Raw genomic sequence first — 22,686 nt, 5'->3', positions numbered from 1 at the left:
GCCCCATGTAAGCTGGTTAATACTGGGGAAGGAGCCTGCCCTCCCCATGCTCCTCTGAACGTTCCCAGCAGGAACACTTTAGTACCTATTTCCACATTACCTCGGAGTTAGCAGAGTGCACTGCACCTGGTGGGATGGTACTGCACTGCATCCTGGTAATTGCCAAAGATCCTCGAGGGCTGAAAGATAAACCTTGGCACCTCTGCACTTGCATTAGGTATTGGATGCTGAAGTGTCATTAATCTTTTAGCTCTTGAAATGATACAAGTGGATGAAATTGGAGAGGGTCTTGTTGCATAGCACACTCACTGCTGATGCCTTCGTCCTTAGGTTCCGTCTGAACCCCATGGCGAGTTTATGTCCCTGTTGGAATTTCAGAGCCCTTATTGAGAGCACCTGGATCTCAGTAAGGAGCAGATGAATCTGGTCTGTCTATGGAACATGAGTAGCCATGATTTGGCTACTACAGCACACTCTTTCTGAGGCTGGATATTGGTTGTTTATGAACAAGCCTCAAGCCTGATGGGATGGCCCGGGGCAGGAAATTTCTTGTTTTTAACATTGTTCTGTTGGACGTCTAAAGCAGTGCGCTGCTGCACAGGGCTCAGCTCCCACCTGCTTTGTCATGGTACCAGTTGCAATAACAAAAATATACTGAAAGAGTTCCTTTTGGCTTACCTTGAACCTTTGAGAGCAATGTAGCTTCCTTCAAATGCTGCATCAGAACTAATAGCAGCAGTGCTAAATACTGCATTCTCATAGTCTGTGTGACAAATGCAGAGTGTTTAAATCTCTCATAGGTAAGGTCTGGCAGCCACTCCAGCATTTTATGTAGGACTTCAGTGTTAAGATCTCATGTGAGAAAGACAGAGCAGTGCTGGGGCTGGAGTACAGGTCATCTAACCCTCAAGATGCCTGTCAGCCCAGGGGCAGGGGAGAATCCTTTCTGCAGCACTGAAGATACAGGAGGATTTGGGATGCGGAAGCTGTGTGTGTGCTGGTCACAGTAGCGCAGCTCTGGTGACTGCACACTGTCACCAGCTGCTGATCAAATGGCAGGGCTCTGACAACAATCTGAGACACTTGAAGTAGAAACCAGAAATCAAAAAATAACGGAGCACACAGCCCTTTTTCTAAGTGCTGTGTCTGAGGGGAGCTAGAAGCCTATGCCACTCTGCTTTTCTTGATACTAACAATCTAGTACAGGTAGAAGATTGCCCCCAGTCCTGCTTTTATGCCTGGTTCTGCATGCTGTCAGTCATGAAACATGGCGTGCTCACACTACAGAGCACACAGATTGCTTTTATAACCTTAGAGTTTTTTATTTCATTCTCTAAATGAGAGGTGAGAAGTGAGTGGTTTTAACCAATGTGGATTCCCTTGAATTTTGTGAGCCTTGCACTTGTGTATTGACTAGGGTGGTGGAAGGAAGAAACTGTTCTGCAAGAGCAGCCCCTGAGTGCCTTTGGTTACAGACTGTTTTAAAAGAATATTTCATTTGTTGCTAAAAAGAGCAAAGAATTTTAAGGGTGCAATGTAAAAAAGACCTTACAGAGATATAGTAAAAAAAAAATTAATTGGTTTAGGCATTTGACTTGTGTATCTGGCTCCTCTCACTCTTGAGCACTGCAGCCTGCATTTCCCAGAGGGAAAGGTTACATGGTGATTCCCCCACCACCACCGTGTATTTTCACCTGTTAAAAACTGGTTTGGAGAAACATTTTCAATTACCTTTTTTTATATCCATCTGCTCTGTAAAAAGTGGCCCCATACTTTGCATAGTTAATAGAAGTCTGCTTAAAATAATGGGAGAATAGCACTTGTATTAAATTCCCTGGGTCATTTCACTTAACAGTTGCATTTGGTGGGCAGTGACAAGTACAGTTCTATCAATGATGAGAATCAGCATGCTGTTTAAATGTAATGGATTCCAAAAGTCCATCATAAACAAATCTGTTTTATTACTGTCATTCAGGTAAGAGAGAGTGCCTGAGTAATTTCTCTGGAGATGTCATACTTTATAGTATAATTGAGTGTAACTATACTGCTTGTCCCTTGAGAGTGGTATTATTTGTAAGTCTACAGCTGTGTTACATCCAGCCTTGTGATAAAGGGAGGATAAAACAGAAAACAATTTGGCTTTGCAGACTCTTGCTGCAGATTCTCCTGGGTTGCTCTTGGCTAGCTGGAAGTGAAAAGGTTCCATATCTTGGTGGCATTTTGTTCTTTGTATGTGCTGGGCTTAGAAGTTACACAGCTACTGCTCTGTACCATTGCAGAGGAATATATATGTATGTGTGTGTGTATATATATATACATATATATATATATATAAGATGTGTGTATCTCCTGATATTGGGACTGAGTAGGGACATATGCCATGGTCCTCAGTGACCTCACCAGAGCTGGAGTGTGTTGCTGCTTTTACTAAAGAGGCATCACGAGTGTTCCTGATTAGGGCAGAGTGCCCCTGTGAGCCTTGTTTCCTTTGTAAAGTGGATTTTAAAGACAGTAGGGATTCTGCTGCTGTGTATGTTTCTACGAGTACCTCATCCCGTATTGTTAATGTGGAGACAGAGCAGCCTGCAATGAAAAAACAAAAATGATGGAAAAAATGGGATCAATTTATGTGGCAAAAATGGCTATTTAATTGGATTTCAAAGCAAGGTTGGGCTTTTCCACTGATAAAGATGCCACTAGGGTGTATTACAGTATTGTTCCACCATATGTGCACTGGTGCATAGGCCTGAAAAACATGTGAGACTGCTTCTGGAAAAGACACCCAAAAACCCACTTCATTAAAATATTCAGGAAAAGTCAGAGCGTCTGCATCTTTTTCACAGCATGGATAGAGGAGACCTGCAGGCAAATTTAATCAGATTTTTTGTTTCTATTGTGCATTGTTTTAACCCTATGTTTTATTGTTCAACCTATACATTGATATTGAGTCAGTTTTGTTTTTTAAATAGTGAGAAATGCTGCTAAAAATCCAGCTCTTTTTCCTGTGACACTTGTGTTGACATTCATTAACAGACAGAACTGTTAAAGAGTTAAAACTCTTTCCATTTGTAGCATCTCAAAGATAATGTGTAAAACTACATTAGCTCCAATGCTGAGGGATCTGGCACCTGGCATAATGAAACACCTGGTTATTTTGTATTTTATTAACTGCCCCTTCTCTTCAGTTTGCATAATAGAGAGTTAGATTTACATTTGTTACGACAGCCGTGCATTACTCCTAATAGAAGACACGTCAAACTTCCCGTTGCTGGCACTGCAGCATGATAAAGTAACCTCATATGATACTGATGAAGATTTCGTTCACACTTGCTGGTTTCACGCAACGTCTTTTTTTCCAGATGGATACCCTATTGTAAAATGATTTCCTGCTTTAGGCTCTGCTTTGTGTAGCTCTCTGCTATGCCATCTTCCTATGAACTGGATAAACTGCCTATTAAATTTAATTACAGCCTGAATGACTGCACATCTTGATCTTATTTTTCCTCCAATGTACTGTATTTCACCAAGGTCCTTGAGGATGAAATAAAATAAATCTGAAGGATGCATACTCCAGTAGCTGAAAGAAATGTTTCAAAGGGCATTACAATGACTGTTAACTCATTAGTTTTGGACCATTTTGAAAGCAATTCTTTAGGTCTAGCATTATAAAGACATTTTCTTCTACCTTTCTTCTGTCATTTAAAAAAAAAAACCCAAAACAAAATAGAGGAAGTTCCCAGAATAAAAATTCAAATAGAATGGTAAAATGAATTAATTATCCCCTGAAGAGAGGGGTAGCAGGAAAGAGCACGCATGCTCCTTCAGACTGCTCAGCACAGTTAGTGTTTATTTTTTGCAGTTAGGGCTAATGTAAATATTCCTGGCTCAAATCTCCATACTGTTCCAAGTGAGGGTGAATGTCAGGCTGATGGCACTCTGGGGACCCATCAGGACTTTCCCCTTCCTGACTGACGGTGGTGGTGGTGGTGTCTTGTGAAGGCAGCACCGGGATGGGCTCCAGAGCATCCCAGCCAAGCTGAGCTCACTCCACCTTCCCTCACCAAGCTCTTCCAGCCCTGTGTCCTTCCTGTGAACCAAAGAAAGCTGACAAGATAATGGCTTCACTGGTTTTCTAGAGGTGGATGTCCTCACCACCAGCAGTGGTGGTGGCAGGCTCACTGGAAATGTTTCCTCCAAGGAAGTGTGATCTGTGTAATGTGAATGCTTTTTGATGGCTATTTAATCTGCCATGTCTGTTAGAATTTTAGGTTGAGACTGTTCATTTAACTTTAATTTTAAAGTTAATTTAACATTTTAACTTCAACCAGCTGAGACTGAGGCAGCTGATCACATGGGCTTCCTCTGCAGCTGGGGAGAAAGCCACTGCCTGAGCATATTTTTATAGGTAAAATTCCTGCTGCAGTGAAGAGATCACCCAGATGCTGGAGGCAGCTGCAAGGCACACTAAACTTGGTGGCTTATGAAATAGGGGATTGGGGGACACCATCACACTGGCTGCATCCTAAATAGCATTGGATCAAATGCTGGCAATGCACTGCATGTGAGGGCAGAAGGAGAGATTATTTGGGCATTTCAGAGCTCTTTCATTACCTGTTTCTTGTCACTGTGTAAATCCTGGGTGGATTGGAGTGGGCTCATCAGGTCTTCTCATGGCACCCAGTTTTGATGGGCTGGCATCAAATGGGTGACAACAGATTTTGAATCAGATGGTTCTTGGCTGACATGTTCGGCTTTTTCAAGGGTTAAGTGATTTAATTTGTTCCAAATATATGAAAATGTGAGTTTGATCACAAACTTAATACAAGTTTTCTATGCACTCTAGCAAATGATGGACACTTTGTTTGAGATAGGTGAATGTACTGAAAACAGTCCCTGAAAGATGCCACTGGAATGTCCTTGTTACACTTCCAACAGTGGGGGTGTATGTTGGATGCACCATCAAATCAGCACGTTGCATTCATCAAGGCACATGGGATTTTCCTTAACATCATGTAAATAAATGCTCTGTAAGTCATGGGAGACTGTAGCTTCAGAAAGCTGTGGCAGAGCCACAGAGCAGAGAAATTAAGCAGAACTAATTTTCTAAGACCTTAAGTATGTGCAACTATGTTCCAAATATTGTGCTGCTTTTTCCAGAGGAGGACCCAATATTCTTGTTCCACTGTTCATTTATATTTTCTGGGGTACAACTGTAAATTGTCTTTCTCAATGCACTTATTATATAATGGCAAGGAAGAATAATGAGGGTGGCATTTGGAAATGTTTAAGTTCATTTGTATTCCTTGTACAGATGGCCTCTGCAATCATAAGTAACAGAGAAGTATCCAAGGAATTTTCAGGCGATTAATCAAAGTTTAAAACCAGCATCATCCCAACAGCAAGCTGCAGAAAATGCCTGGAATGTTAATAGCAAGTACTTCTGGAAGGAAAACGTGGTTGTTGTTTCCTTCCCTTGAAAACCATTTACTGAAAGGGGCGTTGTTGATTTATGGTGCCTTCTGTCTGTCTTTCCAGAACTCCAGCGCAGATCATCGGGTTCGACTGGACCTTGGGCTTTGGGACAAATTCAGTGAACTTGCAACAAAGTGCATTATTAAAATAGTGGAATTTGCAAAGCGATTGCCAGGCTTTACAAGTTTGACCATTGCAGACCAAATAACTCTACTCAAAGCAGCCTGCCTGGATATACTGGTATGTATTTTTAACATCATTGTTCTCCTACTAATGCATTTTCTATTCTTCTTATTATTGTAATTGACAGGAAGAGGGGGGTGAAACATGGCCCTGACCTTATTGTTGTAAAATTGAACTTACTGGGTAGTCTGGTGCGGTAGAAGATGACTCCAGCACACCTACAGAGGTGTGATTTGGGGGATGAGCATACTTCACAAAATAAGTCCTTGCGCTTTGTGGGTCTCAGTAGAAAGGGCACGTTTTGGTATTATGGCATGTGCAACTTCGAAAAATTTTCTTTACTGTTAATACTGAAGAGAGACCTGTTTCTTCTTCCTTCATCCTTCCTCCTCCTTCTGGATAATCCTATGCATAAAGGATACCTAGAAAGACAGCTCACTATATAATGGTTTAGGAAAGTGCTGTACCTGTGGTCATGAGGGAATTTAAGGAACAAGACACAAGTCTTCAAAATTAGTGTTTTTCAGGTTTTAGAGGGGAAGCTGGTGTGCCTGGAGCCTGTCAGGTGCAAGCCTCTGGCACTCATATCCCCCAGCTTTCTCCAGTGCCGCAGGTATCTGTGGAAGTGGCCAATGTAATGGACTCAGTACAGATTTTAGCTAAATGTAATTTAATTTTAAATAGGCAAACATACAACCTGCAGGAGGGAACTGTGCAGGTGGGCTGGGAGTTTTTCTCCAGACCTTGCCTTGCCACTATGTCAAGGCAAGCTGTCTTCCCTCCCTTTGTCTCCGGTTGTTTCTGTCATGCTGACCTTCAGAGGAGCCCTCTGGGATCTCAGCATTTCTTTATTGAGCCCTTGGAGGTCTTCAGGCTTTTTGTGGCAAATGTGCTTTGTATTATTTGTTGTAGCAATAACTTGCAGTAAAACAGTATGTTCAATGTAAACATACTTTAAATGTTACATTCTGAGCACAAACCTTCAGGTCCTCATGGAGGCAAGCATGGCCAGTCTAGAAGCACATTGTAGGATGGCTACTGTAGATATATTTTAAGTCATGACACAGGAGTTTAAGCTAGGGAAGCTGAAGTTGAAGTAATTAATCTTGGAATTTCTAAAAGTGCATTGCTTCAAACAGGATCATGTTGAGGAGGACGTTAACTGCTGTGACCTTTTCCTCTTGTTTTGTCAAAAGCTGTTTGGAAGAATCGCATCAAGAGGACATTGATGAAGGAGGAAGAGGGGTAGGAGTGGGGAAGGGGTGTCATTCTTTGGCCTATAGAAAAAGGGAAGGTTGAGGTTGCCCTGCCATGCTTGAGAGTCACCTCTTGTTGTTCCCTCAATCCAGGCACTCATTCAGACTCAGCCATCTCATTGTTACTGAGAGTGTCCCTCCGTGGGGCAGGGCCATTCGTTACCGATTGCACGCCTGTCATCACCAGCTCTGTCCTGATCGGATTCTGTTACGTTCCCCTCACACGAGAGGCAGATGGTGATCAAAAAACTGCAGCGTTGCCTTGAGTGTGTTCTGCCAGCAGTAGGGGATGGGAACTGCTTTGTGCTGTGTTGCTGTAACCCGTAACAAATAGTTAATACAGAAACTACACAAAAAAGGTGGGGAGGAGCCAGGATATGGCAAGGATCTGCACATCCAAACTTTTTACTCCTAAAACTTCAGCCCTTAAGCTGCCACCCTATTTGTGCCTGCCGTGGCTCCAAAGCTGCTGGATAACAAATAACCCTAATTCTCTAATCCTGTGAGCTCCTGGTGGTCTTTGTTGGGGTAGACAGTGGGAGCTTACCCTGGGAACATGCACAGGGTCCCCTATAGCAGCTCCACTCAGTGCTGTCATTGCCACCACTGGCTCAAAAATAAGGGGACCCTTTTTGGTAGGGGTTTTATCTGAAGTGCCTCCACAAAGGCACTTCGATCAAAGTGATTAAATAAAAGCCTAGTTGCCAGATTAGAAAAAGAGAATGAAGCAGGTGGTAAATGGTGACTTTATTTCAACTAATTAATGGATAGAAAAGTTGATTCTTTAATATGATTCACCACTTTCACTTTGTGGCTATTGGCAACCTTTAAGCTCTAGTTATAAACTTTATTGAGTCCTGTCATTCCAGATCACCTGCTCACTCTGTTTTTTATTTTTCACAAAGCCAGAGAAAGTGACACATCTGAGCGAGCAGGGCATAGCAAGCACGATAGGAGCCTGCAACCGGGAGAAGCTGAGGCTTTTCTAAACCCAGGAGCAGATACGGCATGGCAAATAGTCCTAACTTTCCTGTGTGGCATTTACATAAACTTTATGTGACTATTTTATGTGCTGCTTAAAAAGAAAATGGGATAATTACCATGACACAGTAATGTGTAGTGTACGTGCCGCCTGTGAAATGCTGTTATCCATTAAACCCACATCACCTGCACGTAATTGGAATTGTAGTGCCACTCTCTATCTTTATTTAAGCTGAACATCAGTACTGGAGCAGTTTTAATAGTACATATTTCCCCTCCCCTCAACAATCCAGTTGTCCTAGTTACGAGTGTTTCAAACGCTTCATTTTGTTGTGCCTTGAGATGCAGAGTGAGCGCTGTTGCCCCTCCTGCTGCACCAAGCGCCCAGTGGCTGCAGTGTGAGCTCTGCTGAGCAGGACCATGAGCCTCAGCAGTGTTCCCTCACGATTCTGCTGCTCTGCCATGCCCTGGACGTGTTCCCAGAGCCGCAGCATGCTGGAGGAGCAGTGTGGGGCTCCCAGGTAGGGTGGCCAGGCTTCCCTGCCAGCAGGACTCTGGCTTCACTGCCCGCCTGCCCTTCAGCACCACCTGTGGAGAGTCTTAAGCATTTATAAACCCTGCCAAGGTCTCTGCTCAATTGGTTCCTGTAGCTGTGGATGCTCAAGCCCCTCTTAAAAGGCTGACAAAGGAAATGGTGCCAGGAGCTCAGTAAACTCTGATGGGTAGGGGCCGAAGAATTGTTTTATGTGCAAACAAACACTAGCTGTGGAAGGGAAAAAACATCAAGCTTCCTGAGGCATCTCAAGGTGCCAGCTGAGGATATTGAATTTGTATCTTGCCTGGTGCCAAAAGTTTTAGGGATAAATACTACTAAAATTCAGTGAATAACCCTTGTAAAAATGAGTGCTTCTGTCTGCTGGTACATTGGCCCAGCAGCGGCCGAGCATCCCCAGCCTCGCTGAGCTCAGGCAAGACAAATGTGGAAAGAATCCAGAGTCCAGTCTGTCTTAAATCCAGTGAATAAAAACCTGAGAAATCCTTGAATGCTAATCCTTAATGATGTAATTTTTGCTTTCTGTTGTAAGCTCCTGTGCGTTAATGCCAGGCAGGAATTTCAGTGTGCAGAACAACCTGTGCCGACAGGGTTTGGCAGCACCATGGGGCTTCAGAGTCACTTGCCTGGGCTTCTCCTGTCAAGGAACTGTCCCAGCCAGCTAAGGCAGCTAGTGTCCAACAACAGGATTTCTTAAAAAATGGGCCCAACCTGACCTTCCTAATCTGTTTAAAATGAGTAACAATTCTGTGGTAACAACAATGTCATAAATGCAACTTTCTGGCTGACTTTGTGCCTCTGGTAGGGTTTTTGCTTTGCACTTCATGACGGTCTCATAAGAATCCCTAATGCTTTCATATATAAATATTCCTTAAAACAAAGGGCCCTTTAATAATGAGGAAAAACTGTATTTATGGCTGCAAGTGGCATTTAAGAGCAGAGTGACAACTAAAATACTTGGCTTGGTTGCAAAATCTAAACAACATTGAGGACATTAGGAGTTCAGTTTAAAATGAAGAAAGATACCATGATTTCTTATTTTGAAGTGCTGATGTTTCCCATATGTTCTTTAGTGAATATGAGCTTGAAATCAACTTTACTTTGACACTGGAAATTTGCCCAAGAACAGTTTAGCAACAATCAGCAATATCCATGGCGTTTCACAGATCTTGATGAAGGACAGAAATTTAAAAAAAAAAAAAAGAAAATAAAAGAAAAACACTATTTCAAATGGTCTGTCTTGGAGTTTAATAACAGTGTGTTGTGGGATAATGTCAAAGGAATGCAGAGGAAACCTGAGACCTGATTGCTGCAGTCAAGTTAAGTGCATTGCTGAAAACACATAGTTGATCTTCAGCTGTGCCAGTGCCCAGCGGAGCTGCTGCAAGCTCCTCCAGTTGACGTCTGGTGCAGCACTTGGGGTACAAAGGCCTGAAGGCTGCCTTTAACAAAAACCTGTCCTACTTGCTGCTTAAGCCTGGAAGTAGCTAAATCATACACAACTTTATGTTTTAATTATAAATTTTGCAGGGCCCCTGCAGGTCCTTTTCTGTGCGTGTGCACAGGGGCTGGCTTGAGGCTGGGTAACCTCACCCCAAATTTGTTCTCGATGAGGATCCAGCCTGGAAGTTCTTCCTCTGAGTTAGCCATGGGGGTCTCTTTGCTGAGCACTGCTAGCATGCATCCCCAAACACAGAGGGGCTTGTGGCACTGGGGAACAAGCACAGGGAGCTTTGCTGCGAGGCAGCCAGCAGCCTGGTGTATGGTGGCAGGTGTCTGTTCAGCCTCTAGGCTCTTGGGGAAGATCACTCCAGGGCACCCCAGTCCCTCTGGGCAGGGATCTCTGTGGCAGTCAGTGTCCAGACCTACCCTCTGAGGGAGGATCTGGGGGATCCATATCTGCCAACCCTGTTTGGGCAGCTGCTGGGGAAGCTGCAGGCAGCCTGGGGAAAACACCACAGCACTGCCCAATTAAGCTCCCAATCCTGCTTTGCTCATTTGTTGGGAAGGGAGTCCTGAGGCAGTGAAGGGAGGAGCTCTCCTTGCTAAGGCTTTCCAATTGAAATAGCACTGGAGTCAAAGAGGCTGGCTTCTCCCTGGCTGAGCTGAGGGAAAAGCAGTACCAGGTAAGAGGCACAGAGCCTCGTTCCTCCCAAAGCTGGCTACCTGATCTTCTTCAGCCATGCACCCTTACTGGAAAGCAGCTACTGTCTGTGCAGGCCTCAGGTGGGAAGAGCCCTCCAGTTCCTCTTGCATGCCATTAGAGAAGTGAACCAAGCAGCTCTCGGGCTTCACAGTACATATGTAGCTTTCAAACCTTTGTTTTCTTGAACACCAGATGTTCTCCATGTTTCTTCTCCTTTCTATACAATCTTTTAATGACCTAAAAGAGCAACCCACTGTGAACTTCAGGGGAGAGCATGGCCAGTGGTTACTGGTGGTTCCAAATGTGCTGCCTCTTACTGACAGGGTGCTGTGCTTTATAATGTTAATTTTTTCTTATGATCCTGAACAATACATTGGCTTCTACATAAAACCTAGTGACCAGCAGCTTTTAAGATGACATATATTATGGGGAATTTGTGGTCACTGAGGAATTAATGTGCTGTGTGTTGGTATTTGTGCCTCTCTTGGTCATTGGTTTAAGTAATTTCAAGAACGTACTCTAATTTGGGGGTAAGGCAACAATGTCAAGCATGCCTGTGCAACCACGCGAAGTTTCAGTGCTTCAATGTGTACCCAGAATGTGAAATAAGATTATTACTGAGGTAGAAAATAGTTGAAGATCCATCTGCAGAAATACACCCTATTAAGTCTCTTACCAAGGAACTGAAGAAGAGAAATAAAAGCTTCCCTATAGGTGCCTTGCAGACCATGTTCTCCTCATTCTCCTCCCTGCTTATTTAGAGCAGTTTTTCCAGGCAAAGATGAAAGTGGGAGAACCAAGCCCAGACTGGTCAGCTGCCGTGTGCTGGGCCCTCTGACTCAGAGCCTCAGCAGCTAGAGGAGTAATTAAATTCTCCCAGTGCTCTCTTATATTCATGTGAATCTTTTTTGTTGTATCTTTAAAACCAAGTAGGATGGGAAATAAATACAGTGCAGCCCTGAAAAAACACAGCTGTAGTCTTAGCAAATCAGCCTGACTTCGGCAGGGTTTTAGTTCAGTTTAGTTTAGGCATAAGCCCTCTCCCACCTCTGATTATTTTAAACATTAAGCATCGATATATGTAACAGAAATATGTCAGTATGATGGACATCTCTTTTATTTGGTCCTTAAGGCCATGTTCATTAACTGCAGCTGTACAAATGGTCCTGTGGCACACAGAGTCTATCACGGGACACATCCCGGATGTGCTCCAAGAGGCGGAAGCGTTCACGGCGCACACTCCCTCTCTGGCCGTGCTGCCACCTCCGCTGTGACAGCGCTCTTGACGCTGCCCTTACCCCAGAGGCATTTACTAACAAAATGTAGAGCATCCTTGGTGTTTTATTCATGTGTTTTGCATTCCTCCATGTCCAGTTAGAGGTGTGAATCCCCATCCTTCCCTCGAAGGCTCTTTCATCTGGGGTCAGCACTGGGTGGCTGTCGGCATACAAGCGAGCTTGCCAAAGCCAGCAGTGTCTGGGCGTGCACAGGAATGGGTGATGCTGTCAGCAGCTCTGCACCAGGCAGGCAGGGTCTGCCACTGCTGGGGCTCCGCAGGGGGAAGCACCAGAGCCTGCAGGAGGGTTGGTGCTACAGCACACAGAAGTAACAACCACTGTAAAAGAAGAAAAGCTGGGCCAGCTCCTCAGACCACTGGCCAGGCTGCCGGTAGTTGCATGTGCTGCAATTGGAGGTGCAAAGTTTGATGTATTCCACTGGGTGAGAATTCCTGGGCTGACAAGGTGAGCAGTGCTCCAAGGAGACCCTTACTGCAGCTGCTGGGGAGATGAAGGGCTGTGTCCCTCCCCATAGCAGTGTTTGCCTGTCTGCTCTCTCAGAAGAGGGGGAAAACAGCCTAAAATTCTGCCTCTTCAGCGGCTCACAGCTGTCCACACTCACTCCCAGAAGGTTCCACAGACCAGTGTTGTCCTTGTCAAAGACATAACCCAGGAAGTGTTACTGTGCAAAAGTGATCCCCAAAATCAGTGAGATATGCCTTTGTTTGAAGAGGTGAGATGCTTTCAGGATCTTGTTGAGTTATGATCAGCCATTCATCAGATCAATTACATTTTATACTTAGGTGGAGGTGGCAGACTAATGAAAAACCTGGTTTTGTGAATATCACTGTAATGTTGGTGACCTGAATGGTGAGAGTTGCTCCAAAGTTTTGATTATTTCATAACTAGGGGGAAATGTCTGTTCTTAGGTTTGTGTTACAAGGAATACACATAGTCAACAGAATATAGTTATGTTGTACCTGAGAGTTTTTTTGTGCTGCTAGAACTGCACAAACTGGAGTTTGTTTTCAGATTGTTCTGACATGGCCAAGTACTGAAGTTCCACAGAGTCATTCACTGCACTGAGAAAATGCAACAAACCTCTCATGGATTAAATTCAAATTCCATTTTTCTTTTTTTCCCCACAGATCCTTAGAATTTGCACAAGATACACACCAGAACAAGACACCATGACCTTTTCCGATGGCCTTACCCTAAACCGAACTCAGATGCACAACGCCGGATTTGGCCCTCTGACTGATCTCGTGTTCACATTTGCCAACCAGCTCCTGCCTTTGGAAATGGATGATACAGAAACAGGTCTCCTTAGTGCCATCTGCCTAATCTGTGGAGGTATTGTACAGTGTGAACTCTGATGCATTTCAAAAGGACAGACATGATAATGACTTCATTTATGTTCTATTTGGTTTGCTTTCCTTTACTTACATATATTTTATATATATATGTATTTGTAACATGATTTATATGTATTACATATGCTACTTAATGCTAAAAGTTTGTTGTCCACTGGTGATAGTTACTGGGTTTATTACTGATAATTTGAAAAAAATTATTGGAATCATTCTGTCAAGCAACCAGTCCTATTGTTTGCCTGACAAAGGGCATTGAGATACCTCACAGAACAGCTGGAGTTGGAAAGGATCTCTGGAGATCAGGTCCTGCTGTGTTTTTGCTAAGCAGTGTATGGGTACCTGCATGAATGAGCTTTTTTACAGCAAGATGCCCAATTACACAGCTTTTACTCATAAATATAATTGTGTGCATCTGCATTGATTTCAGTCAAATGGAAGCCATTGGTGATAACTTACTTTAGCAAAAAAATGTGTTACACTTCCAAACTGGCGCTGAAAAGAACTCAAAAGGGTGGTTGTCAATTCGAATCATAGGCTTAAAATACAAAAAGTGAAGTCTCAGATAATTTCCAAAATCATCTGTAAATTTCTGTTAGTTTAATCACTTGGTCTCTCTCCTCCTTGGCAAAGTCTGGATTAGCAATAGAAACACACCTTTTTTAGCTGGGCCATTTTGTTGAAACACAAACTGGGTTCTACTAGTGAGTGTTTGAAACACAAGAGTCAATCTTTGTTGGCAGTGGCCCTTTAGTACAAAATCATTCCAATTTTATGTCTCTCTAACCCTAACCCATTAAAAACATTGATGGGCTCCTGGATGTCATTGATACATGACTGGTGTGTCCTGGTGCAGAGGGGTGGCATTTGTTGTCACTCAAGCCAGCACTGCCATCTGCTGATTCCTGGTGGTAACTCACTTTACTTTGTAGTTTTAACAAAAATAGCTGTCACCCCTATGAGTACCTGAGTAGCCAATCAGTGACACATATAAAATTAATTCCAAAATATTGTTTTCAGCAAGGTGTTTCCCCCTTGAAGAGGGAGGTACAAGAGCAAACTGGTAATTCTTGACCACCCACATGACAAACCTTTCCAGTCACCAAGGAAAAAAAAAATAATCCAAGTTTCAGAAAGCTGTGGTTTATCCTATGGAACATTCACTACAGAGTTTGTGTTATTTAATAGAGAGCGAAATTCATGGAGTTCTATCAAAAACATGGAGGAGATTCTGTGATTTGGAGTTTATTTTAAAAAATAAATATTTAAAATAAGTGCTATGATACTTTCCTACAGATCGCCAGGACCTTGAAGAACCAATGAAAGTGGATAAGCTTCAGGAACCCTTGCTTGAAGCACTGAAAATCTATATCCGAAAGAGACGACCCAACAAGCCTCATATGTTCCCAAAGATCTTAATGAAAATCACGGATCTTCGTAGCATCAGTGCAAAAGGTACAGTTTCTCTGAATAACAGCAGGAGTGGCAGTGTTGCATTTCAGAGGAACTGGCCTAGACCCCTGGGTTGTTATTTTTTAACATAACTAAGAAAGGTCCCTGTGACCTTATTCTTCCTAGCTTCTTTACATAATTCCTGCCTTGAAATTGGTTATGTTTTAAACATGCATGGTGCTCCATGCAACTGACATTGAAAAAGATGTTGTAGGTGCAAGTGGCTTAGCAAATCATTAGCATGAAGTCCTTCTTAGTAATTTTAGGACAAGATAAAACCTTAGTTAATGTTTACAAGTGGGTTCAGATCAACATGTGCTCTGTATCACCAATGGCTTTTAAGAAACAGTCTGGTTACAGGCTGCAGAAAACACTTTGGCAAAAAAAAAAAAAAAAAAAAATCCCCTAAACTGTGGTTTGAAGTATTGGAAATTTAGAATTGATCTGATCCAGCATTTTGGAGATTCAGCCCCTCTAATCCAAACTAACCATACCTAAACACAGATCAGTTTTAACATTTTATGCAGTCTTGTATGTGCTGGATTGATCCTGTGCAATTCATAGTCTAAGCACTGTCTGAAGCACATTCTCTGAAGCAGAGGTGTAGCTGAATGCTTTCATTTGATCAGAACACGTTCCCTTATGTACCAGTCTGAAAATAGAGTCTGAAGTGCAATGGTTCTTATTCTTATGGTGGCTGATGCAGTTTCACCTTCTTACTCTGCTTACACAGCAACAGATTTGCTACTCCTGATAGATAGGCAGGTACACGAGCTTGTATGTACAGGTGCCTGTGTAGGTTGGATCTGTGTTTTTGGGAAGATTACTGATTTCATTTCCCCCATGCTTTGAGGGAAGACTCGGGAAAAAAAAACTAAACAGTAGTTAATTCACTCAACTAAATACACTTGTTTTAAATTTAAACCTTAACTGCTCCACTTCAAACAATATAAATCCGAGTCAAAAGATTAAGTTACAGCTATCTTTACCAAAAAAAAGTGAGCAATTTAATTGGATTGATTAGAACCAAAAGAAGCAACTTGGAAGGGAACCACCAGAGCTGGAAGCAAAAGTACCCTAAAAAGGAACCACTTACCAGGTTATCTAAAGCTTGCAGTTTACCCTCAAGTGAAACAAGCTCCATCCAACTGAATCTACAAAATAAACTTAGAGCAGTATTGAGCTATAAAAGCATTTAGGGGAGCCCTTTTGTTCCACTGCTTGTACTTCTGGGAAATCCATTTCCACTTCCCTCCTTCTTTACCAGAGCCTTCCCACTCCTCAAGAACTCAACTCCTTATACTCAGTTCACAAGAAAGGCTTCTTTTCATTCTGACATAGGTATTTAACTTTAATTATATCATTAATGTTTCATAGTAGAACTAAATCATACCAAAGGATGATGATGTCCTGGAGGGGTGGGGATGTCTTGAGTTTCATTTGTAAAGATGTACATTAGACGATAATGACTTTGGATGGTACCTGATCTCTGAAAGCAAACACCAAAGAAAGCGCAAATCTGAAACACTGAGAGTGTCTCCCTTGGTATTAGAGGTATCGTAACTAAAGGGTGAAGTGTTTGTGGGACTGAAGCAAGACAGTTCTGAGTTCTTCTCATCTTCTGAGTTCTCTTATCCCCTGATTAAATTGGAAGTTTGCTCAACCTGAAAAATTTCTCTGGCTCTGCACTGAATGACCACACAAGCAGATATAATAGTGGAAAGCAGGTGTTTAACATGGCCAAATTGAGTTCATCAGCACAGCTCTGACAATAGTTGGTTTTCAGAGAAGCTCTCAGCATCATTCTGCATTAATATCTTTCCCATTACAGTAATTTAAGAGACTTTTAAATCAGCATTCACTTGGAAAGTTAATCATTGCCTTTGTAGATGAATTTTTTGGTGCTCCTCATGTAAGACATGAACACCTAAATGCTCCCTTCCAGCCTGGAGTGAGTAGTGATCTCTCCAGCATGTCCTCTGCAGCAGCACGGATAAGCAGAGTATTTCCTACAGATCACTCTTATGGAATGGTTCCTCAATAACCAAACTATTTTCTTTGTAAATAATTTTGTGGGGGTTTTTTTGGGTTTTTGTTTTTTTGCTCTTCTTGCTGTTTAAGAAACACAGGTTTCTCTTCCATTGGACTCCAATTTTAAGGTGATCAGGAATCCTGAGCAACAGGAACACTGAAGTTTATGGCTATAAATTGCTTGATGCACAGTTCCCTCAGCGCTGCCTGCCCGGTGTCCGGCAGGGCCTTGGCTGCTGTGTCCGTGCCGTGTCCCTGCCTGCTGACCACACACTGAGACTTTGTGTTGGGCTTTTTTCCCTCCCTGAAGCAGTTGTTGTTGGCTCCCGGTCTGAGTGGTCAGGATTGATGCAGTAATTTTGTTAAATCCTGCATGCACTCACCTGCAGAGCCCCCTCTGCATACAAATGCCTGGCACTCGTGACAAGCCCAACTCAAACAGCCTCCACCAAGGCAGAGCTGAGCAGTGCTCGGGGCTCCTGCCCACTTTCATGGTTCTTTAGCACAGGACAAGATGCCTGAAAAAGACAGAAGGCAGCTTCCCCCCCCCCCCCCCCGCAAAAAAGTACCCTTTTGCCTGTGTTCTTTTATAAAGTAATTGTGTTTTAAATTCTGCATCTTATTTCAGAGTTTTCTCTATGGGAAGAAAACGTTTTGACTTAGATCACTGCAGTTCTCTTGCAGGATTCACCTCACCTATGTAATATAGACGGAATTTTTGTCATTCTTTGCAGATCCAGTACAGCATAAAGACCGAATGCTATTGCAGTTTATAAAGACATCTACATGATCACAGCCTAACTTAATTTTTCAGTATAATTTAATGCCATTTTGGGTTCTTCTTTGAAAATAGGCAGCTCCTCCAATTTACCTGTGTTGAAATAACAGTTGCTAGTAGGTTTGAATTAATTTGCTAAGGAGCACTCACCTAAGTCCTCCTTGAACTGCATGAAGCAGTTCACTCTTCACATGTTTGTGTGCAAGTATTGAAGGAGACACCAAATCTATTAACAAAATGCTGAAATTACTTCTGTAATGCTAACAGAAATTGTACAAATCATGCTCATGGAAAGGATTTTGTGTTTTCTTCTTAAAGGTGCGGAACGTGTCATTACATTGAAAATGGAAATTCCTGGATCCATGCCACCTCTTATTCAGGAAATGTTGGAGAACTCTGAAGGACATGAACCACTGACACCAACCTCAAATGGAAATACTGCAGAACACAGTCCCAGTATCTCACCTAGTTCAGTGGATAACAGCAGTGTCAGTCAATCCCCTATGGTGGAATAAGACATTTTCCAGCTACTTCAGACATTCCTAATACCTTATGTACAGGGATGAAAAGCAAGAAAAACATTTTTACTGCTGCTTAGTTTCTGGACTTAATATATATCTATATATGTATATATATATATAGATAAACTCAACAAGGACCAAGAAATTTTCATATGTATCAATATATACTCCTTGCTGTTAAACTCCTAAAACTAGAAAATGCAAACTTTTGAAACTCTAAATCAGCCATTTCATGCAAAAAAAAAAAAAAAATATTTAAGCTTCTGTTTTCTTCTCTGAACACTCAATATTGCATGGTGACAAGACAGATCTCAGTCTTCAAATTCTGGTTACATTTCTGATGACTTTGTACATACAAATGTATGGCTGTACTCTTCATACTGGATGTTTGGTGCTTTCCTTTTGTCTCTCATACCTAAAACGATCAAGACACCAACCACAGGACATGGACTACTGTACACATCCAGAGAAGGAAGTTGAAAGGACCGTCTGATTTAGTTGAAATATGAAAACTTGTCCTTGCTGCCCTCAGTTTGCATCTCCTTCCTTGTAAAAAGTATACAAAACGTCACTGCCCCAGCAGAAGAGGTATCAGTATCAGCATTAACTGCCAGATCAGTTATTCAGATGTCATTTGTTCCACTGTTAATGTCACTTTAAAGTTTAAAGAAGTGGTTTCTTAGCTGGCTGGTGACCTAGCTCCACAATTACCTGCTCATTTCGACAGCAATGCTATAGCCGCCAAGGCAGAAACACTTTTCAGTGTTACCATGTTTTTGTTTACTTGTTCACAAGCCATTAGGGAAACTTCATGGGATGAGAACCAGCAGACTCACAGCTTTTGAATCGCTGAGTCCAGGGTATTTCCTTAAGAATCAACTGCCAGGAATCAGCTGGGCATTCCAGCCTTCCACGTGCTAGGGAAGTACAGCTAGGACTTCCAGAAACACAAGGAGAGAATCTGCCTTCTTGGCCTTGTTAAAATCACCATGAAGCAGAGTGAAAACTGTGGTAGAATGGTTAACAGATTTAAAGTGTCAGTTTCTTAGGTTTCATTTAAAGCACTAGTGGAATTTTTTTTTTTTTTTTTTATATATTCTAGCAAGTCTGTGATGTACTTTCACTGGCTCTGTTTGTACATTGAGATTGTTTAACAATGCTTTCTATGTTCATATACTGTTTACCTTTTTCCATGGAGTCTCCTGGCAAAGAATAAAATATATTTATTTTAAAAATTGCGTAGAAGTAGTCCCTCTAGCCCACATTTTACACACACACACACATACACACATGGTAGTTTTCCATTTTTTAATGTTTAAACTTCATTTCAAAAAGCAGGTTTGCTGTTTGCAACCATGACAATTAAAATGTGCTTTAGCACAGCTGTCTAGAACATCTCTACAAGCCAGACAAATACATGACATTTCAATGAGTAAAAAAGAGCATAAAACTGTAGGTGTAAGAACAAAATGTTAAAATGCCTACACACAATAATAAAAACCATCAATTACATTATCACATAAAATAAGTCAAATGTACAAAAGTTTGCGACAGAGGGGACAAAAGGACAACACAAGATACTTGTTGGAAAACATTTTTGTGCTCTTTGGGCACTTAATTAAACATATCAAAATCATCATCTTCATCAGACTCTGCAAAATATTTCACTTCTTTTCTAGCCCGGCCTGTCCGCGGCTTTGGGGCAGTTTCGGAGGCAAAGCCTGACTGGAAGATTTCCACATCAGAATCCTGGTCAAAAGCTGCCTTCTTGGATTTCTTTAGAAAAGAAAAGACAAATCATTTGTGATGCTTTGTACATTTTCCATTTTAATATTCAGAAGTGAAAAAAAAACCCCTCTCTAGCATCTGATTGCTAATGACACCTCAGCCCCCACTGCCATATTAGCAACTTCTTATAAGAACTTAACTTTAAGTAATCCATGAAGTTCTTTTTACGAGAAGAGAGCATAGATGGAACTGACCTTGCTTGGTGTGGACTTGGGTGTTTTCTTCCCAGGGTTGTATTCACCTTCATTTTCTGAACCAGATGCTTTCCTTTTCTTTGCCCCTCTGCCTTTTCCTAGGTCAGAGATTATGAGTTAACTTTGGGGTTTTTGGTTTTTTTTTAAATAAACTCCAGACTTTGTCAAACTGAAAAACCCCCTAGTGAAGTTACTTTAGCATGTCTGTGTGTTAAGTTCAAACCCAGTTTAGTACTCAAGCTTCTTCACAACAGCAGGATAATACAGTATTTTTTATTTTCTCAGTTTTAAATATTTTCTACTTCTTCCACAATCAGCATTCACCTGACAGCTCAAGCTGTCAGTTCAAGACGGGGGCAAACATCATGAGATCAAAAAACTTCTACACTGCTGAAGAACTGCAAGTCCTTGGTCACCTTCTGCACTGAATGACAGCATTAATTCACCATTACTATTTAACAAATTTACTTTTAACCTCAACCATCAACACTGGCACATCCTTTACAGACTCCTCCAATGACACTTCTTGCTGTGCTGTGTTGTGAGGACTCAGAGAACTGAGATACCAAAAAATGGGCTTAAAAACCCAGAAAGTGCCAGTTACAATTACTACCAAAGATTTCCTGGCTTGGAAAGAGATAAAAAAATAATAATAATAATAAAAAAGAATAGTATCCAGTAGAATGGAAGAGGCTGTGTGGGGGGTGCAGCAGTTAAATGCATTCCCAGCAGTGAAGGTCAGATAAGAAGTCCACACATCGTTTGCCAAGAAGTCAATACACTGTATTTGTCACAGGAAAGGCTGAGTGATCTATCAGTGATCAGTGTACTCATAATTCAGCTTGGCTCTTACAGTAATTGTGAGCCCAGGTGTGACTCCTACCTTTGGGTGCTGCCGTCTTCTTTGGAATGCCGAATTCTGAATCTGAATCAGAGTTCACAGTTTCCACCTTCTTGGCCTTAGGAGCTCTTTTAGGCTTAGGGGGCGCATCTAGTTTTGCTGTTGGGAGTTAAAAGATACTAAATAAATTCACAAAGTGGTTGGACATATTAAATTGTACTAGATACTACAATTATAGCACAAATGGCAGACTTTAAAACAAGATGAATGATTTCTACACTTGGGGAAAACACTTAAGCTTTTATGCTAGAACTGTGTGGAATCAACAGGAGGTTTCCCGTGTCCTGCTGTGAGAAGGATTGGTGCGCCCAGTAAATTCTAATGTCCTTGGCTGAATACTGTTTCATCTTTTTAAATACAAAACAAGTTACTAGCAGCTAAAGCAGCAACAGAAGTCCTCCAGGTTGGATACTTTGACCATGTCTGGATACATTATAACGTCTACAAATCCAGCTGCTTGTGACATTTTTGCCTTCAGGTGGTATGACTGTGGGGCGGCTTTCCCCAGGATTACTGCAGGAGCTGGGGAGGCAGCGCCTCTGTCTCTGTGGCATTGCTTTCTGCCAGTCTCAGTGAAAAGGAACTTCAGAAACTTCAGAAAATGCTGAAAGGAGAGGAAATTAACATTCTGCATTTCCTGGAGAATTTCAATCAGTGCTACGCAACTAATCTGTCTTGAAAAGATGGTCATTGGAATGCTCTCACAGTGGGTGTCAAGGGATAGAATTATGGAACCATTTAGGTCAGGAAAGACCCTTAAGCTCACCAGATCATGTGTTCTACAGGCTTACAGATGAGTGAGTCTTGCAGAAACCTCAGATACACACACCTGCCCTACCCTCTATCAGCCTCAGATGCCTCAAACAGACACATGTACAAACACCCCAGATAGCAGGCATGTGGATGTTTGTGAGAACTCGAGTTTATGGGATCACAAGGGGAATGTGTCTGGAGAACAAGAGAGTGTTTCCACAAGCATTTTGGTTATGATGCCTTGAACTGCAGAAAGAGAGGTACAACACACTGCCACAGACACTGGGCTTGTTCTTCCCTGGAAACAGAGCCTGATATCACTGGGTAACTCCTGTGAAGTCTGTCCAAGGGACAGCAAACCTCTTAGCTGTTATCTGATGGCTAAAGGAATAGTGTCCAGAACACTGACTTCCCTCTGTACTAAATACAGGGGGATTCTCATCCACTACTTTAACTTACACCCCTAATGGCTGCACAAGTGTAAAGGATCTCTTGACAGCAACTTGATGGCAAATCAGCTCAGCCAAATGACAGGAAACAGAGTGTGCAGCACAATCAATGTACACAGGCTCTCAAGAAGCCCAGGTTTTTGGCAGGAAGTCCAGGTATGGTATCAATCCCACAGGTGATGCAAAGAGTACATCTCACTGCTAGAATCTCTGCAGCTGGACTGTTCAAAGCTGTTCAAGTTGAGCAACTGCTTATCAAGAGTGAGCCTGCTTTTCAAATTTCCCTTAGGCTTTACTACAAAGCCCTAAAGCCACAGACAGCTCAAATAGTCATGGAAAAGTTCAGCTGTCTCTTGATCCTCTGTAGTGAACAGCAGAGGTCAAGAGTTTTCATCCCAAATTGATGGGAGTCTGAAGTCAGAGAAAATCAAACAACTCTGGAACAATCGTTCCAGCCACACACAATAAGCAGCACTCCCAGTGTGAGGGTGAGTGGGTGGGATATTGCATTACCAGAAAATGGGTTCTGAGGAGCCTGCTGCCAAATCCATGAAGATGGACTTAGAATCAAAGAGACTATG

At 42.2% G+C, this 22,686-nt stretch overlaps 2 protein-coding genes across 11 annotated transcripts in view; one reads left to right on the top strand and one right to left on the bottom strand.

Moving 5' to 3' along the window:
* Nucleotides 1–19,217, top strand: part of RARB (retinoic acid receptor beta) — a 91,634-nt gene extending 72,417 nt beyond the window's left edge. For all 5 annotated transcript variants that reach the window (XM_088057097.1, XM_088057091.1, XM_088057111.1 and 2 more), the window contains 4 exons: nt 5,536–5,712; nt 13,017–13,221; nt 14,535–14,693; nt 17,818–19,217. In XM_088057097.1, the coding sequence (XP_087913223.1) occupies nt 5,536–5,712; nt 13,017–13,221; nt 14,535–14,693; nt 17,818–18,014 (738 nt within the window). In that variant the 3' untranslated portion in view covers nt 18,015–19,217. The remainder of the gene's footprint in view (nt 1–5,535; nt 5,713–13,016; nt 13,222–14,534; nt 14,694–17,817) is intronic.
* Nucleotides 19,218–19,314: 97 nt separating this feature from the next.
* The window catches only part of TOP2B (DNA topoisomerase II beta), a 72,077-nt gene continuing 68,705 nt past the window's right edge, over nt 19,315–22,686 (bottom strand). For all 6 annotated transcript variants that reach the window (XM_014248485.2, XM_088054620.1, XM_088054626.1 and 3 more), the window contains 3 exons: nt 20,886–21,002; nt 20,003–20,100; nt 19,315–19,796 (listed from right to left, as the gene is read on the bottom strand). In XM_014248485.2, coding sequence (XP_014103960.1) covers nt 19,635–19,796; nt 20,003–20,100; nt 20,886–21,002 — 377 coding nt within the window. In that variant the 3' untranslated portion in view covers nt 19,315–19,634. The remainder of the gene's footprint in view (nt 19,797–20,002; nt 20,101–20,885; nt 21,003–22,686) is intronic.

The sequence above is a fragment of the Pseudopodoces humilis genome, chromosome 1 (genome assembly GCF_049639895.1).
Source record: "Pseudopodoces humilis isolate 2021_Gansu_Grassland_sample_001 chromosome 1, ASM4963989v1, whole genome shotgun sequence".
In the NCBI taxonomy this organism is placed as follows: domain Eukaryota; kingdom Metazoa; phylum Chordata; class Aves; order Passeriformes; family Paridae; genus Pseudopodoces; species Pseudopodoces humilis.
The sequence above is the reverse complement of the archived record's forward strand: the minus strand, read 5'-3'. Positions and strand labels throughout refer to the sequence as shown.